The sequence below is a fragment of the Budorcas taxicolor genome, chromosome 2, assembly GCF_023091745.1.
Source record: "Budorcas taxicolor isolate Tak-1 chromosome 2, Takin1.1, whole genome shotgun sequence".
NCBI lineage: Eukaryota > Metazoa > Chordata > Mammalia > Artiodactyla > Bovidae > Budorcas > Budorcas taxicolor.
Genome location: NC_068911.1, coordinates 28,766,252 through 28,785,076, shown reverse-complemented (window position 1 = coordinate 28,785,076; position 18,825 = coordinate 28,766,252). Strand labels below are relative to the sequence as shown.

The window sequence follows — 18,825 nt, the reverse complement described above, 5'->3', positions numbered from 1 at the left end:
GAACTGAAGTCTTCGTCGCCATCCCTCCCAAGCTGTGTGACCTCAGGTGAGTCACCTAACCTCTCTGGACCTGGAATTTCCTCAAAACAAGGAGGTAGCTATAAAAAAGAGGAGCATGCTACCTCCCAGAATCTCCCAGGGCCGACACACAAATACACAAAATAAAACACATGATATTGTTGGAAGAATGCAAAGTGAGTTGCAGACTGTTCTGTAAATACTAACATTAGCTCTATTTACTGAGGATACGCTATATGCCAAGCTCTGACCTAAGTTCTGGGTATATGTCATCTGACAGAATATTCAAGGTGACTTTTAGAGGCAAGTGTATCATTATTTCTGTTTTACAGATGAGGAAACAAAAGCTAAGAAAGAGTGAGCAGCTTGCCCAAGGTATTAAAACCATTGTGTGACTGACCAAGAATTTGAACCCAAACAGTCTGAGTTCACTGCTATGAGCCACTGCTCTGGGCCAGTGCAAAGGGGGCAGGAGGTTGTGCTGGCTTCTAGGCCCAGCTCAGTGATGTAGCACAAAACCCAAAACGTGGGAAGTAAATCTCCATGTTAGCACAGCACTTGACACAGGGTGCAATCAAAACACACTTGCGTGTTTGCTGAATAAATAAATGACCTAGTTTCACTGAAGTCGGCATTCATTATCCGGCAGGTGACCCGTTTTTGTTTCTGCTTTTTGGTTGGGTATTGTCAGTTAGCCAGCAGTGACACTTCAAGTGAGGCCAATCTGATAAATATTATTTTGAAAATTTAATGCAAAACTTATACACACTCAGGAAAAGACAGGAATGAATGAAATTCCCCAAAATGTCAACCGTGGTGGGACTGGGGTCGATGCTTTTGGTATCTAATTTTCCTACAGTTTTCAAGTCATTCTCTAGTTGAGTATATCCTCCTACTGTGATGTCAGTTCAGTTCAGTTCAGTCGCTCAGTTGTGTCTGACTCTTTGTGACCCCATGAATCGCAGCACGCTACTGTGATGTAAGCCAAGATTTAAAAATAAGCATGATTAGACATAGAGAACAGACTTACGGACACGGGAAGGGGTGAGGGAAGGAGAGGGTAGGACGAATGGAGAGAGTAACATGGAAACATATCCACTGCCATATGTCTAATAGAGAGCCAGCGGGAATTTGCTGTATGACTCATGGAACTCAAACTGGGGCTCTGTAACAACCTAGAGGGGTAGGATGGGGTGGGAGGGGGGAGGGAGGTTCAAGAGTGGGGGGACATATGCATACCTATGGCCGATTCATGCTGACGTATGGCAGAAGCCGATACAATATTGTAAAGCAACCATCTTTCAATTAAAAATAAATAAATTCAAAAATGAAGCATACTTAACTCACTGGTTGATTTTCATGGTTCAGACATATTAAAATGTTTTGTTATATTTAGACTTGATGTTAGTATTTATAACATCAAATATAATAAATTATTAGAATTTTTAAATAATTAAAAAATCCAGTTTTTCCAATTATCCTCTTTGGGTAACAGGAAACTCCCAAATGCCAAGTAGCTAATCATCTCCAGGGTAGGAAGATATGCGAGCCCTTTTAGGTATCCATGTGGCTTAATTAGACAGAAATATTTATTACTCATTTTTCTGAGATGGCCTTTTTGTTAAGAACAGAACTGAATCAGTTTGCTGTACACCTGAAACTAACATGACATTGTAAATCAACTATATTTCAACAAAATTTTCCAAAAAAAAATTAAGCATGCTTACATCCGTTAAAGCAAAATGTAATCAGCACAATAAACATAGGGCCTGAGGAGCCCCGTGACTCAGGATCTGTGTGGGTTTTCCCCTTTCCACCAGCCGTCCCGACCCATCAGAGTAGCCGGCCGGGTGGGGGTTCCTCACCTGAGCTCCTGCTGGGTGGCCGTGCTGTCCAGCGTGTCCTCCAGCTCTGTCTTCAGCGCCTCCAGCTCCTCCCCCAAGTCCCGCTTCTGCTTCTCCGCCTTGTTCCTTGCGGCCCGTTCTGAGTCCAGGTCCTCCTGGAGGTCTGAGATGTGACCTTCCAGCTCCCGGATCTTCTTCAGGGCATTGTTCTTCTGAGCCATTTCGTCATCCAGCCTGCCGGGGACAGATCACCAGAACTAAGACCCTGGGGTCCCGGGGCCCCTGCTGTCCATCCCATGAGGTGGCCAAAGATGGTTTTCTGGAAGCACTCGTTTGGGTTCCACAGATATCAGAACGTGTTCCATTCAGGTCCTGAGACACGCAAGGCCCCTTCTTGCCATGTTGGACTGCTTGGAGGTTCATGCAGGATGTAGTTTCCGAGGGCTGATGTAAGAAAACAGGTCATGCTGCACGTGTGTGTGCGTGTGTGTGTGTGCGTGTGTGTGTGTGTGTGTGAAAGTGAGGCAGAAACAGACAGACAGAGACACAGAGACAGAGAGTGCTTTGCACTGAATCAGCATGGTGCCTTGTCCACAGCAGGAGCCCAACAGATGCTTTCTGAGTGTCAGGCAAGTATTCCTCCCCAGTAACTACTGGTTGATTCTCCCTTCCACTTGCTCAGTGTCGTTCTGCTCCGTGCAAAGAGCTTGGCCAGGCCCTGCTTGTTGGGAATGGGAATGTTAACACCAGGGGAGACGGTGACTGCGGGTCAGGGTGGGAGGTGGGGAGCCTTGACCTGAAGGAATGGAAGGGAGCTCCCTCCTGACCACGGTGGGGCTGCTTCCGGTTTCATCTACAATGGATGGAAGGGGACCAGTGGAGGGAAGACACGAGGTGGCCCATCACCCTAGCGCTGTCGCCTGGCACAAACCGGCTGAGAGAGACCTGGCCAGGGGACCACCCAGAAAGCGACTCCCAGCCCGTCTTTCAAAAGCTGGGCGACTGGCCCAGCTTCCTCCTCAGTGACCGGAGGGACCGCAGCACACCTGGCCAGGTGTCGGTAAAGACACCGCTTGAGCAGAGCTCAGCACACGAAGAGCAGCTAAATAACTGTGAGTCGCCACTGTAATACCCCCGGGGAGGCTGTTAGAGCACCCCAGCTCCAAGCTGGGAGAAGGGGGCACAGAAAAGGGGTTGGGGGCACACCGCATGGAATGGGCCGAGTCTGCCGTACCCTGGGCGGGGAGAGAAGGGGGCAAAAGCTCGCGAGGAGACCGGTGTTCACATAAAGAGGGGCCTCAGAGGGAGACAGCTGCGGACAGGAGGGTCCTCTCAGCTCAGACACATGGTGTTTGTGGTGCTGATGGAACGGCTTCTTTGTGCAACCAGAAACCCAGGACTGGGGTGCAGATGACGAAGGATGGCACCCAAGAGGCGGGCACAGTGGCAGTAGAGAGGATGAGCTTGGTAGGGAGAGAAGGCCAAAGGCGAGGTTCTGGAGGTGCCAGCAGGACTGCAAGGCACCTGGGAGGCCGGGGCGGGGCCACTTCACGTGAGGTGGCGGCCTGCCTGGAGGAGAAGGAGGACCAGGCCCCCTCTGCAGACCGGCAGGGGCCCTCGGGGCACGCGCACACCCTGGACCTGCCCCCAGCGGCCTCGTACCTGCCCAGGGCCGCCTGCAGCTCCTCCTCCTTCTTGGCCAGCTGCATCTTGAGCTCGGCGATCTGCGCCTGCAGTTCAGCGATCTGCTCGTGCAAGTCGCTGGCTTCCCCGTCCAGCTTCCTCTTGAGCTTCTCCAACTCCTGCCGGCTCTTCTCCTCCTTCTTCAGCCGCACTGCAAAAAAGCCAGGGTGCTCCGGAGGGTGGACACTACCTGAGAAATCCCTGGAGGACGAGCCTTCCTGCTCAGGCACTTCACACACACACACACACACACACACACACACACACACACACACACAGAGGAACCATCCCACCCGCACCATGCTCTTGTGGAAGGAAAGTCAGCCCTGGTGACAAGCACCTTCTAGCATGAATGTGTGTGTTTCCTAAGGGTGCACAGGCAGCTGGGTAGGACTGTCCCTTTCCTGCCGTATCCACCATTCTCAAAAGTCCTGTCTTATTTTAAAATATCCCCTTTCACGGTTCACCTGAAACTATCACAACACTGTTAACTGGCTGTACCCCAATATAAAATGGTTTTGGTGTTACAAAATAAAATAAAGTAAAATACCCCCCTCAGAACCTCACTAGAAGCCATTTTACCTTCCAGTTCTGAAATCATAGATTCGTGCTTATTTTTCAATTTGGTAAGATTCTTGGCTTTTTCTTCCTCTTCTGCAAGGTTTGTTGTTAAGTCACTAATCCTCTCTTCAAGGAGTTTTCGCTCCTTTTAGGGGAAAAGAAAAAGAAATATTGGTTTTTTTCCTTTTCTCTCGGGACTATGTTTCACTGTTAGTAATTTCCAGATAAACAGTTGAAAGGATAATCCACACTATAACCAAATGCAACCTAGAGTTTTAAAGGGGGAAAAATAAGTTCCTCAACAATAATACTTTCCAAAGACTAGCCACTCCCCAACTCAGGCCCCTCAACCCCTCAACTTCATGTCCCAGCCAAGGGGCCCTCTTTCCTTTCTTACCACAGGCCTCAGGGCTCTTGCAAACAGGCGGGACCATCTGCCTGGGATGTGCCTCCACCCCCTCTCCCTCTAACTGCTCCTTATTCTTCAGGTTTCCACTGAAATGTCACCGCCTCCAGGAAGCCCTCCCTGAATGCCCCACCTCCATCCCCTAGTGCTCTTCTCTTAGAAGAGGGTGAACACCTCCTTCAGAACCCTGATCATGACAGCAATTAGCGATTGCTTGTATAATCATCTACTTGTTGTCTCTCTGGAACATATGCCCCTCGATGATTGGGTCCTACTCCACCGTGCACACCCTGCCCCGACACCAAGCCTGTCTCACAGTCGGTGCCCAGCTGGCATCCAGGACTAAAGGTAGTCCACTCACAGTGGGGCTGCTTAGTGGATACTGACTAGGGTGAGCTACTCATCTTGGGACTTTTCTGCTTTGGGGGCTGAAAGTCTCACATCCCAGAAGCCCCTCAATCCCAGGACAGCTGGTCCTCTGTTAGCAAGCGGAAGTGGGTGGTGAGAATGTGAGGGGGGCCCCCCTGGTCTCAGGCACATTACCCATCCTCCCTTGCACAACTCGGGGGCTGCACTGGTTGTGGCGTTCCCGACACTTGCTCCACAGTGGCCCTGGCACTGTTGGGACCACCGGGGACCCCATCCACGGCATGCCTGCATCCTGACAGTGGTCACAAGACTGTCACATCAGTGCCAGAGACAACTGCCTGTTTGGCCTTTAATTCCTAGTACCTGGCTTAAAAAGGGAAGGTATCTGAAGGTATCCATAGTCCTGAGGAGCCTGTCACTTTAATGCAGACACTCAACCCCACTCACTTTTTTTTTTTAATTTTTGGCCACATTACAGGGCATGTGGGATCTTAGTTCCCTGACTAGGGACTGAACCCACGCCCCGATGCAGTGGAGTCTAACCACTGGACCACCAGGGACATCCAACCCCACTCACTTTTGACAGTTTATTGTTCTGATCATCCATGACCAGAATATCATCCTCCAGTTTCTTGATCTTGGCCTCAGCTGTGACCTTCTCAAGCTGTAGCTTCTGCCTGGCAGCTTCCTCTTCCTCCAGCTGCTCCTCCAGGTCCTTTGTGGGGGAAGGAAAATAATGAAAATAATTACAGCCTTGCTTAACCGCAAATCTACTCTCCTGGAGCTCTGGGGACTCATGGACACAGAGGCTGGGCCTCATGGCTCCCTGCTGTGCTCTGCAGTCTCTTTTCATCAGAAAGAAAAGGTTTGTGTAAACTACTTTGCTTTGTGGGGCCTCAGTCTCCTCATCTGTAAAGTGGGGAGAATAGGTACCACGGTGGTTTTAAAAATATGTCCACAAATTCTTTGACACTCTTCCCTTCAAGAGGTGGAGCGTAATTCTTCTCCCCTTGAGTGTCAGCTGGGCTTAATGACTTGCTTCTAACAAAATCAAGAGGAAGTGATGGCGTGTGTAAGTCAGAGACCAGGCTATAAGAGGCATTGCAGCTTCCTCCCTGTTCTCCCTCCATTCACTCTGTCCAGGGAAAGCGAGCTGCCATATTGTGAGGACACTCAAGCAGCCCCGTGGAGAAGCGCACACAATGAGGAACTGAGGTCTCCTGCCCACATCCATGTGAGTGATGGCTCTCTCACCCATGGAAGGGGATCCTCAAGCCCCAGTCAAGCCTTCAGAGGACTGCAGCCCAGGCTGACATCACAGCTGCAGTCTCATGAGAAGCTCTAAGCCAGAATCACCAGCTAAGCCACTCTCAGAGTCACGACTATGGGAGATAAATGTTTAGTATTTCATTTACAAAAATAATTTTTTATTTAACTTCGAGTGTGCTGGGTCCAGCTTTCTCTGGTTGTGGTGTGTGGGCTTCTCACTACGTGGGTTCTCTTGTCACAGGGCACAGGCTCTAGGCACGGGGGCTTCAGCAGTTTTGGCACGTGGGCTCAGCAATTACAGCTTGTGGGCTCTGGAGTGCGGCTAAGGAGTTGTGGCACACAGGCCCCACAACACGTGGGATCTTCCTGGACCAGGGAGCGAACCCGTGTCCCCCCGCATTGGCAGGCAGATTCTTAACTACTGGTCCAGCAGAGAAGTCCTAAATGCTTCTTATTTCTAAGCTGCTGAGTCTTGGTGCTTTTTGCTCTGCAGCAGTAGCTTACTGATCAGTTACCCCTAACACAGGGCGGCTACTGGGAGAAAACGTGTTTGCGCATGGAAGACTGGGCAGTAGGACAGAGCAGGCTCCCGAGGAGACGTGTGTAGGCAGAGGGCTGCCCCTCTCCAAGCCTGAGTCTCCATTTCAGTCCAGTGGGGACACACAGCATCAGATGCACCTCACAGGTCTGCAGCGAGAGTCAAGGGACTCGGCACCACCGAGGGCAGCCCCCGCAGTGCCTTACCAGCATCTGCTGGGCCATCTTCTTCCGTTCTGCCTGCAGCTGCTGGCCCCGGTCTTCCTCCTCCTCCAGGCGGGCCTCCATCTCGTGCAGGATCTCCTCCAGCTCCTGCTTCTTGGCTGCCAGCCGGACCCGCATCTCCTCGGCCTCGGCGTACAGCTCCGTCTCCGCCTGCAGCTGCTCCTGCAGCAGGTTCTTCTCCTCGGTCAGCTGCAGGCAGGGGGCGGGGAGACGGGCAGTGAGCCCCACGGGGGGCAGGCGGCCCGCCCTCTGCAGCGCCAGCCAGGCTCCCGGGCCAGTACCTGCGCGTGTTTCTGCTCCAGCTCCTTGAGTTCACTCTCGGCCTTCTGCTGCCGCTCCTTGGTCTTCTGGAGCTCATCCTCCTTGGCCTGCATCTCTTCCTCCTGCCGAGTCACCTGCAGCAGGGGCTTCACCTGCACACAGAGGGTCAGCCCATCAGTTGTCTCCATGGCACAAGGGACACTCTCGTAAGGAAATCAATGGTTCTCAGCCAGGGACAGTTTTACTCCACCCGCAGCCCCTCAGGGGATATTTGGCAGTTTCTGGGGTGTTAGCTGTCACAACTAGGTGTGGGGGGGATGCTACTGGCATCTAGTGGGTAGAGGCCAGAGATGCTGCTCAGCATTCTAGAATTCTCAGGACAACCTCCGTGACACAGAATTACCCATCCCAAAGTATCAACATATGCCAATATCAACCAATATGCCGAGACTGAAAAACCCTAGAGAACAGGAAAAGGTGCAAAGTGAAAGGAGAAAGTCTCGCCTCCCCCCATTTAGTCCCATCCTGAGTGACGACTGCTGCTGACAAACTGCTGTGTTTCCTTCCAAAGAGAAAAGGAAAGAAAAGTCCCCCACATCCTACCTCCCATTACCAGCACTATCAGCATCTCCTTCTAGCCCTTTGTCCTGCACACTAAAAAAATACACCTGAGACCATACTGCCCAGCGTTACATGTACTTAAAGGAAATTTTTTTTTTAATTAAGAAAGTTTTTTTTTGCCGTGCCATGAGGCTTGAGGGATCTTAGTTCGCGGACCAGAGATCAAACCCAGACCCTCTGCAGTGAGAGCACGGAGTCCTAACCACTGGACCATCAGGGAATTCCCTACATGCTGCTTTTACTACTAAAAACGACAGGATAACTGTCACCCCTGCGGTCACATCAGCGTTACAACTTGATTTTTAAATATCATCATTTTTAGCGATCGAAAAGTATCCCATTGATGGGTAGCTGTTATGAGTCAGTCTGCCAGGGCTGGGCATTGAAATTTTGCTCTTGTAAATGAATGCCCTTCATTTTTTATTTTCTTTATTTCAGATGGATTTTTTAGGAGAGTTTTCCAGAAGTTGGGTCGGTGGGAATGAACATTACCAAAAAGCAGCTTCTCCTCACTGCTCGTCACCAGGCTGACTCCTAACTCCTTGTGTTCAAGCCCCATCTGGCACTACAGGAACCCGTGTCTGATACACTGCAGCTTCCTTCCTGCACTGACCCCAGTTTGCCATGGGCATCATTTCCTGCGCTTACCTATCACCTACTCCTCCACGCACCTAGAATATTCATGAAGCCAGGGTATCCCCAGCCCTTCACATGGACCTGGTTCACAGTGTCCATTCAATACATAGTCACTCAGTGAAAAAGCTTTGTGCCCATCAACAAACTCAAGGGCACCTAAGAGGAAGCTGTGTCCGTCCCCACAGAGCAAGTCTTTGCCCAATGGACTCGTAACAGCCAGCGATGCTGCAAGACCAAGCTGTACCCGGAGAAACAAACAGTGGATACACACAACACGCTGGATGGAGGGCTCTCCAGAGAGTGATGCTTTGTGACAAAGTGAAAGTTGCTGAGTGGTGTCCGACTCTTTGTGACCCCTCAGACTATACAGTCCATGGAATTCTCCAGGCCAGAATACTGGAGTGGGTAGCCGTTCCCTTCTCCAGGGGATCTTCCCAACCCAAGGATTGAACCCAGCTCTCCTGCATTGCAGGTGGATTCTTTATCAGCTGAGCCACAAGGGAAGCCAGCAACTGCAGTGGGCAGCCTATGCCTTCTCCAGCGGGTCTTCCTGACCCAGGAACTGAACCAGGGTCTCCCGCATTGCAGGCAGATTCTTTGCCAACTGAGCTATCAGGGAAGCCCCAGTGACATAACTACAGGACCCCGTTAACATAATATTCTTGAGATGACAAAAGTATAGAAATGGAGAACAGATTCGTGCTTGCTGGGGCTGTGGAGGGAAGTGGGTAGAGCTATAAATAGGCAATAGGAGGGATCCTTGTGGAAGTGCTCTGGGCCTGGGTTAAGGTCACGGCTTAACCCACATGCCAAAGAGGGAGCTCTTCTCAAGCCCAGAGAATCGCCAATGGGGAAGGTTTGGTGTTGAGCTCTCGGTTGCAAGCCTGCTATCCACCACCTGCAGTCCCACGTGGGCAGCGTCCCAGGGAAGACCCAGGACTTGGGGGAGGGGGGTGGGGGGCCTTGGGGTGAGGGTGCACTCACTTTGGTGAAGAGCCGCCACCACTGCCAGTTCCGCAGCTTGAGGTAGGCGGCGCAGTTCCTCTGGATCACCTTCATGGCGGTCAGCTGCTGCTGCCTCTTGGCAAAGGCCCTGGGGAGAGGGAAGTGGAGGTGTGAGAAGACCTGCTCGGCCCAACACACAACTCACTGCATTGTCACGGCATCCAGCCCCGCAGCACCCTGAGAGCAGGACGTGTCTGTTTGGCTTGTGATTTGGTGATGCGCACAAGAACATCCCCCCATTCTCTCTAGCCCAGATTCTCCAGCAAGCTCTGAGCATCAGTACAAGTATATCGTCTGGAGGCCAGAGCCTTTCTCAGTGGACAAGGAAGACCCGAGGCTCACAAAATTCCCTGAATTCAGATCTGTGGTCCCGGTAACACCTAGGAAATCAACCCACGCTCCACCGTTCCTGAGGGGCATCCAACACATCATCTGTACCACATCTTCCCCAAAGCTGAGTGTCTAAAAAACCTATCGTTTCCTCAGGTGTGTTTCAAACTCCCGGACCTGACACAGAACCAGCACCCCTCCTATTTAAGGGCTATTAGGTTTGAAAAACCACCCAAGAGTGAACACCATCCTCTTGTCTCTGAGTGGCTGCCATTGCGGCTGCCTTCTTGGACATGGGTGAACTTGAAGAATAAACTCTCCCCAGTCAGTCTGCAAGCGGGAGTGGTGACAACAGAGAATTCAGTTACGATACTTAACAGGTGAGGTGTGTCCCAGGAAAGCGCTCCCCAGATCTGGCCTTGACCATTCTGGGTCTACCTGGCAATGAATCAGCCTGACACGACCAGATGAGTGCGTGGTCTGTACCTCCTGCTGATATGTGCCCTGCACTAGAGCTACTCCAGCAGCCCCTGCAGTCCTGTTCGGGGTGTGAGTTTCATGGAGGAACCCTAGCCTTCACCCAGGCCCTGGTTTCCCAAAACAGAGGGAGCATCAGGGCAGGACCATGCCTTATGAATCCCATTCGGACATGGGGGTATAGATACCAATACACCTTCCTCAGGTACTTTATCATATTCTCACACTTCTTAAATGATAACCAGCTTTGTTCTCAACGGTTTATATGCAGCATTTCATTGACCCCCCCCCCCCTTATTAAAACAAGTTTACGAGGCAGGAATGATTATACTCATTTTCCTGAGGCTCAGAGAGGTAGAAAAACTTTCCCAAGGTTCTTCACCAAATAAGCAGGGAAGCCAGAATAGAACCCACGTCTAACTCTCCACAGCCCATGGTCTTAAGCCCTTCCTGCCCTGTCCTTGTAGCTAGCACATATTTTTAAAGTGGTAGCATTTCTTCCCTCTCAAGAAAAGGCTGCCATTCAATCAGTGACACATCTTAGAGCAGATGGCCTCTGCTCTAGAATCAGAATCAGGACATGAGGCCAGAAAACCCCCTGCAATTTGTGCTTCTGGTCTGTGTTTGCAAGGAGGCGACAGCATGCAGGTCTTTACTTTCTGGCCAGGTAGCCGCGACACATCGCCTGGAAGGCCATGATGACATCGGTGATCTTTAAGTCTCGCTCCTCTTCCAGGTGGGCCAGCACCCCGGTTCGGAAGAAGATTTTGCTCTGCCCGATCCTGTACAAGTTGGGGTCGAGTTCCAGGGCTTTGATCTGCGGAAGGAAGGAGGGGAGAGTTCCTGTTCTCGGCTCTGCCACTTGGCGGGGGTTAATTGTGTTTAAGGAGGGTCCTTCCCGGAGCAGCTGCGGGCAGTGCCACCTGAGGCCCGGAGGTCTGCAGGTGGATTTCTGGGGAGGGGCTGGGGACCGGGCTCACCATCAGGATGCAGGCCTGCTTCCCGTCCATGAAGCCTTTGGGAATGGCGTTGGCGGCCAGGATCTCGTACCTTGAGACACAGGGCAGGAGTCAGGACCGAGCGCATCTCCGCTGTCGTCAGTCTGTCCCTCCACCAAGCCTGCTCTCCGCACCCGCCCCCCCCGCCCCTCCCCACCCTGCAGGCTCACCGTTGGCGGAACTCCTGGAAGACGATCCTGTTGGGGAAGCCCTGGCGGCAGATTCGGATGCCTTCCAAGACCCCGTTGCACCGCAGCTGCTCCAGCACCAGGAAGGCGTCCAGCTTGCCTGACTGCAAAGATGCAAAGGGCAGTGGGCTGCCGGGGCCTCGGGGAGCAGCAAGCCCCGAATCTCAGGCCCAGTGACCCACCTCGCCAGGCCATGGGGGCGCTCACTGGGGGCACCAGGTGAGAGCTCAGCTGCGGGTCTGGTGCCATCTCTCATTCTTGTTGGCACCAGCACCACCTGGGGCTTCCTCGCTGACACCTCCCCCTCCCTCGCTCCCTGCCCATCGCCAGTTCTACGGCTCCTACTTCCCAAACATCTCCCCATCCGCCCACTTCTCTCACCACTGCCGTCCACTTGCCACCCTCTCCTCCTGCCCCGATGGCCAGGGTAGCCTTGCACTGTCTTCCCACCCCGTCCTGCCTCTCCCATCGCCTCAGCTGGTTTCTAGAATGCAGATCTGATCATGAGACGCCTCCTGATAACATCTTACAGGAGTGCCAAGCCCTGGTAACCCCCAGGAGCACCACAACCTAAGCCCCACCCAGCATTCCAGCCTCATCTCTCCCATCCCTGCTTCACACCATCACATGTCAGTACGGAACAACCCACCTGGAGTTTCTTCACCCAGACCCTTCATTTCTCACCTCCACGGCTTTGCTTATTCTGGTCCCTCTGCCTAGGATGCCCTCCCGACCCTGCCCTCTGAGTCACCGAGTTCACATCCTTTAAGAAGCTTTCTCTGAGCCCTGAGTGTTGAGTGGGACCCTTGGCTCTTTGGTAGTCTCATAATTTACCACGTCACCTCCTCAGCTGGTATGTCCATCTCTCCCACAGCTCAGCACTACTGACATCTCGGGCTGGATAATTCTCTGTGGCTGCAGGGGGAGCGGCTCTGTATGCTATGGGATGTTTAGCAGCATCCCTGGCTTCTGTGCACTGGATGCCAGTAATAGCCCCCTTCTCAGTTAAAAATGTCTCCAGACATGGCCAAATCTCCCCAGTGGAGGAAGGGAGGGCACACAATTGCCCCCTAGCTAAGCACCCCTGCCCTAGATTATGACACCTGCCGGCAAGGACTACAGTCTATCCAGCTCCGAATCCCCAGCACCTGGCATGGGGGGAGCTCAGCAAATATTAGCTGAGTAATGTTTACTGTAAATATTACAGTAAATATTAGTGAACGAGTGATCTGATACCATGTGCAGCCACTTCAGGGCTCACAGTCCCCAGGAGCATTCTCCCTTCCTCTCTTGCCTTCTTCTGCGTCTTGGATGAGAAAGGAGTGCCTCCCACTCGTGTCAGATGCAGCCCTCAGGGTGGGAGGTCTGGCTTTCCTCCTGCCCCTGTAGCCCAGCCTGCCTCCCCTTTCCCTGCAGACCCTGAGGACGTCCCGAGGAGGCGGGCGGCGGCCTCACCCTCTTCTCGTGATTGGGGATGATGCAGCGCACGAAGTTGGGCGTGGTGTTCCGCAGCGTGGTCATCAGCTTCCCCAGCTGCTCCTTGTACAGCTGCCCCACCGTGCGGAACATGCCCTTCTTGGTCTTGGAGGCGCTGGGCAGCGAGCTCTCCGTCATCTTGGCCATCTGGTCCAGCCCCACGATGCGGTCCACTGTGGGCACACAAGGGCGGCGTCAGCCCACCCAGGGGCTCTGCACCCCCACAGCAGGCCAGGGGCAGCCCGGAGCGTGGAGACTCCAGGTTCCCTGCTCATTCTCCTGGGGTTCTTTCCTCCACCCCCACCACCTTCCCTCTAGCGATAGGTAAAGGGAGGTGTCGGGGGTTGCTTTCCAAGTATTACATATTTCTGAGACCCTGAGAACTCCCGAATGACTAAAAGAACACATTCTCTCTGACACTGTCACAGAGACTTGGGAGTAAATCCTGTTCTTGCCACCGCCTTGGCCTGGTGCCATTTTGTGCCTCAGTTTCTCCTTCTGTGAAAGTGAAAGTCACTCAGTCGTGTCTGACTCTTTGAGACCCCATGGATGCAAAGAGTTCATGGAATTCTCCAGGCCAGAATACTGGAGTGGGTAGCCGTTGCCTTCTGCAGGGGATCTTCCCAACCCAGGGACTGAACCCAGGTCTCCTGCATTGCAGGCAGATTCTTTACCAGCTGAGACACCAGGGAAGTGGAGGTAATAACAGCATCTACCTCCTAGAGCAGGAATAATTGAATAAGGTCTGCAAAGGGCTTACCTCCCTGCCTGCCTTCAATCCTTCATCCACCAACAAATATTTATTGAGAGCCTTCTGTGTGCCAGGCCCTGGGCATACAGACATGAACAAAATCCAGACGCTGTGTACCCCCCTGACCCCAGCTCATATTCTATGGTTATTCCAACAGAAGGAGGCAGACAATGATCACACGTGCAAGTATACAATATTTTGAGTGGTGAGGTGAGCTTGGAAAGATAAAACAGGGATCCCTTAGGGGAGGAGATGGCAATCCACTCCAGTATTCTTGCCTGGAGAATCCCAGGGACAGAGGAGCCTGGTGGGCTACAGTCCACAGGGTCACAAAGAGTCAGATACGACTGAGCGACTAACACACACACACATAGTTGACTGTATCCAGCTGGTTGGCGGGTCGTGGAGTTCAACCCCACTGACATTAGACCCCAGCACTTCTGCTCCTGTGCTCAGGTAGGCTCCATGTAATAATGTCTCTGCTTGTCTGCCTCGCCTATAAGACTGTGGGCTCCTTGAAGGAAGGAGGTCCAGAGTTCATCGTGAGTCCCAGGTGTGAGATATAACCTGGGTTGAGATGCTGTTACCCCATCCCAAGCGCCTTGGCACTCAGTAAATGTCGGCAGAACTGACCCCTGTCCCTAAAGCAAGGGCAGCTAGTCCTGTAAGCCCTAGACCTACAGGGTCTGTGTTAAGAGTGAAATCTGCTGTAAGCACTGAGGCCCAGGAGCAAAAGCAGCAAAGCCCACCATCTAATAGTCATCACAGGGCCGAAGTGTACTAAGTCCCTACTGTGGGCCCAGCAGGTGTTAGACTTCACTTGGATTATCTGTTCTCTGGTTCTTAAGGGGAAAAAAGTGTGGTCCCCAGACCAGCAGCATCAGCGCCACCTAGGAACTTGTTGCTGCTGCTGCTAAGTCACTTCAGTCGTGTCCGACTCTGTGCCACCCCATAGACAGCAGCCCACCAGGCTCCCCCGTCCCTGGGATTCTCCAGGCAAGAACACTGAAGTGGGTTGCCATTTCCCTCTCCAATGCATGAAAGTGAAAAGTGAAAGGGAAGTCGCTCAGTCGTGTCCGACTCTTCGCGACCCCATGGACTGCAGGCCACCAGGCTCCTCCGTCCATGGGATTTTCCAAGCAAGAGTACTGGAGTGGGGTGCCACTGGAACTTGTTAGAAATACGAATTTTCAGGTTCCATCCAGACCTGCTGATGGGGTCCAGTGATCCTGAGCTTTAACAAGCGTTCCAGAGCTCTTGATCCATGCTCAAACTTGGCCCTACTGATTTAATTTCACCCTCACAGTAATCTTAGGGAAGATGGGAGATTAACTCAACTGGTAAAGAATCCGCCTGCAATGCAGAAGACCCCAGTTCAATTACTGGGTTGGGAAGATCCACTGGAGAAGGGATAGGCGACCCACTCCAGTATTCTTGGGCTTCCCTGGTGGCTCAGAGGGTGAAGAATCCGCCCGCAATTCAGGAGACCTGGGTTCAATCTCTGGGTTGGGAAGATCCTCTGGAGAAGGGAACGGCTACCCTCTCCAATATTATGGCCTGGAGAACTCCATGGACAGAGGAGCCTGGTGGGCTACAGTCCATGGGGTCACCAAGAGTCTGAAATGACTAAGTGACTTTCACTTTCACCAAAGACGACAGTGGCGCTTAAGGAAGTCAAGTGAATTGTCTGAGATCACACAGCCGGTACATGGCAGAGATGAGGGTGCAGTTAAGTCTCTCTGACTCCACAAGGGGGCGCTCTGACCCAACATACCTCCTCAGACATTTCCTCCATCGGCATCTGAGCCCTGACTCAGGACCTCCTCCGTGGGGTCCAGGTGCTGGATTGAGGGGCTCAGGAATTGGTGCCCCATCCCTCCTGGGAGCAGGTGTGGGAATAGGAACTGCTGGGAAGGGGCTGGAGGGAGTTCAGTCCTCCTGCTCCAGCAAGCAGGGCCTTACCATCCTTCCACAGGTCGGCCACAAACTTGTCTGAAGAGGCGTTGAGGAGGGAAGTCACATTGTCATTCAGCGGGTCCATGTTCTTGGTCAGCCAGGCGCTGGCATTGTAGTCCACCTGTCAAGGACCACCCCACCGGTCGGGTGCTTCTGCTTCAGTTATGAATTAAGGACAGGGCCCCAGACTTCTTCCCCCATTGCCCCGGATCTTCTGAAGTCAGAGAGGAAACATGAGTGGCTACCGTAATGGGAATCCACAAACACGAGTAAAGGAACCGACAAATCAGAACTTAAAGGGCCCTGCGCACAGTAGGCCTCAGCCATGACCTACTGGGAAAGCCTCGTCCCTATCCCTGCCTTCTCCTAGGAAACTTCCTTTGGCAGCCTCCTCCTTAAGAACCCAGCACGATGCCTGAGATTTCCCAAAGGTATGGAGCTTTGCTGGTGGTGAATACCCTCCCCTCACACTCAACATTCACCTCTCCTCCAGCAAAGGCTTGACAACAATCTGCTTTTAAATTAAATCTGGGACCTCTTTTTAATCTTACTATTTTGACTATGACTTGGAAGGAACTGATCAAATAGTTCTGGCGGGGTTTTACATTATATGGGTTGTTACGTTGATGGGCAGGTCTGTTCTTGGCTGTGTGTCAATGAAGCTTTATTTACAAAAACAGGCCGTGGACCAGGTTTGGTACCTGGGCTGTGGTTCACCAACCCCTGGTTTAGAGTATTGCCTGTTTCTATGATGTAGTGGATATACCGGGGAGTCAATAAACGTCTGCAAGCCAGACTGAGTTATGTCTTTTCTACATGATCCAGGACCCTCCGGAGCCATAGGGAAAGGTCCTGTAATATGATGATGATGGTGATGACAATGACGATGGAGGAGACGTGTATGGGAGAAGCGGGGAGGAAGGAGGAGAAGGAAGAAAAAGAAGACATCACAAATTCCCCTGAGTGGCACAAGCTGGCAATGGCAAACCCAAGGCCATGATAAAGGAGATTTCTGTTGGACTCAAAAGTGGGTTTATTGGTCACCCCATTCCAGCTGGCCCTTCCTGTTGGGTTTAACTGGTAGCAGGAAGGATTTAGGGTCTATACAGGAAAGAATTGCCTGGCTACCATGAAAGTGAAAGTTGCTCAGTACACCTGACTGACTCTTTGCAACCCCATGGACTGTCCATGGAATTCTCCGGGCCAGAATATTGGAGCGGGTAGCCTTTCCCTTCTCCAGGGAATCTTTCCAACCCAGGGATCGAACCCAGGTCTCCCGCATTGCAGGCAGATTCTTTACCAGCTGAGCCACAAGGGTAGCCTGGCCACCACAGTTGGAGCATATTAGTGGCCTCTCTAATACACATCTCATATATGTCTATAATATACAACACATATATTAGCCTATTATAGCATATATATTCTCTATCTTTAATATACAGGTATTATATATACATTAGCCCATTATATGTTATATCTCTAAATCTTGTCCCTTACTGATGCTTAGACAAATCATGTATAAGGCTTGGCTAGGGTCTGACTTACACCAGATGCCTCTGGGTCCTGCCACTCCCCAGCTGCTCCTACTTGGAGCATCCTGCCTGGGTGCCCTGGGATGAAGAGGCCCCTGGGACATTTGTCTGGTACCTTTCCGGCGTAGTGGATGATAGAGAATTCAGTTTTGTCCTTGAGCTGCTTGGGCTTCTGAAACTTGGGGTGGCTGCCCTGCTCTGAGCACAGCTTCTCCACAAAGGACTTGTCTGTGGCTTTGGGGAACCAACACTCCTCGTCCAGCAGGGCCAACACACCTGGAGGGTTGTTCTGTGGAAGACAAGCAGATCATAGCAAGGGCGCCCGAGCCTCAGGCTGGCCACCCAAACACATGCGTAGGCTCCATTACTGTATCTACTTACATATAAAGGTGGATTTACACGCTCCATCTCCACCCCCTCAATCTATCCTCAAAGTATTCTGTGCCCAATGGACCAGCACTAGGGATGCAAGTGCCGGGAAGCACACACAACATCACAAAGATTTCACACTTCTAGTAATAAATTGTGTTCCTTTACAAATAAATTCACCTAAGGGTTCCTTTGAGTACAGTGCTCCCCTATGGCTGAGACAGCTTAAACTAAGGTGTCAGGAGCACCATCAAATCTGCACATGCTATTTGCTCTGGCGGAATGTTCTTTACTTTTTGGACTCAGATCAGAGAAGTCTTTCCTGGCTATTCTGTCCAAAGCAGGCATCCCTACACCACTCTCTGCTTTGTCCTTATCAGGAGTTTCAGTTGCTTCTCTTGTTTGTCTAGTTTCATTGTCTGCTCCTCCAGGAGGGCAGGGACTGTGTCCATTTCATTCACTGTTACATCTCAGCCCCTAAAGAGAGGGCCCAGCATATAGCTGTTTAGTCGCTAAGTTGTGTCCAACTCTTTTGCAACCCCACGGACCACAGCCTGCCAGGCTCCTCGGTCTATGGGATTTCCCAGTCAAGGATACTGGAGCTGGCTGCCATTTCCTTCTCCAGGGGATCCCCCTGACCCAGGGATCAAACCTGCATCTCCTGCATTGGTGGGTGGATTCTTTACAGCTGACCATATAGTCGGTCATTCAATAATGTAGGTCAATCAATGGTCATTCAATAATGATCTCTTGTGCACCTACTATGCGCGTGGTTCCAGGAGTTCAGGATGGATCAGCGAACAAAAGCAAGACCCTTGCCTTTGGGAATGAATGACTGGAGAGAGGAGGGGAAGGAAGGGCACGGTGGGGAAGGGAAGAAAGGGGCGGGATAAAAAGAAGCAACACCTTCGATAGGAAAATGTGGGCTAAAGGACAGGGTAATTTAGTTCACGAAGATTCAGTTTACAGCCGTTCAGGACTTGGGGAAGCCGTGCCCGAGTGGAGACAGCACAGGGTCTGCGTGCTGGCCCCACGTGTGTGATGTGGGGCCTCACCGGCCGCTCGATGAGCTCAATGCAGGGCTGCAGGTCCAGCCCAAAGTCGATGAAATTCCACTCGATGCCCTCGCGCTGGTACTCCTCCTGCTCCAGGATGAACATGGTGTGGTTGAAGAGCTGCTGCAGCTTCTCGTTGGTGTAGTTGATACACAGCTGCTCGAATGAGTTCACCTAAGCACACAACCCCGGCGAGACCCATGAGCATCATGGTCCACGTTAGAGGACTCAGGGCCCCGAGGAGCTCTGTGCTGGAGA

At 52.0% G+C, this 18,825-nt stretch overlaps 1 protein-coding gene across 2 annotated transcripts in view; it reads right to left on the bottom strand.

The window, feature by feature from the left end:
• The window catches only part of MYH11 (myosin heavy chain 11), a 127,755-nt gene that overhangs the window by 22,594 nt on the left and 86,336 nt on the right, over window positions 1–18,825 (bottom strand). For both annotated transcript variants that reach the window (XM_052635853.1, XM_052635854.1), the window contains exons 13-26: window positions 18,568–18,741; window positions 17,259–17,432; window positions 15,618–15,732; window positions 12,884–13,077; window positions 11,411–11,532; window positions 11,223–11,292; window positions 10,899–11,059; window positions 9,415–9,523; window positions 7,194–7,325; window positions 6,895–7,101; window positions 5,459–5,596; window positions 4,128–4,251; window positions 3,525–3,696; window positions 1,884–2,096 (exon numbers count right to left, since the gene is read on the bottom strand). In XM_052635853.1, the coding sequence (XP_052491813.1) occupies window positions 1,884–2,096; window positions 3,525–3,696; window positions 4,128–4,251; window positions 5,459–5,596; window positions 6,895–7,101; window positions 7,194–7,325; window positions 9,415–9,523; window positions 10,899–11,059; window positions 11,223–11,292; window positions 11,411–11,532; window positions 12,884–13,077; window positions 15,618–15,732; window positions 17,259–17,432; window positions 18,568–18,741 (2,105 nt within the window). The remainder of the gene's footprint in view (window positions 1–1,883; window positions 2,097–3,524; window positions 3,697–4,127; window positions 4,252–5,458; window positions 5,597–6,894; window positions 7,102–7,193; window positions 7,326–9,414; window positions 9,524–10,898; window positions 11,060–11,222; window positions 11,293–11,410; window positions 11,533–12,883; window positions 13,078–15,617; window positions 15,733–17,258; window positions 17,433–18,567; window positions 18,742–18,825) is intronic.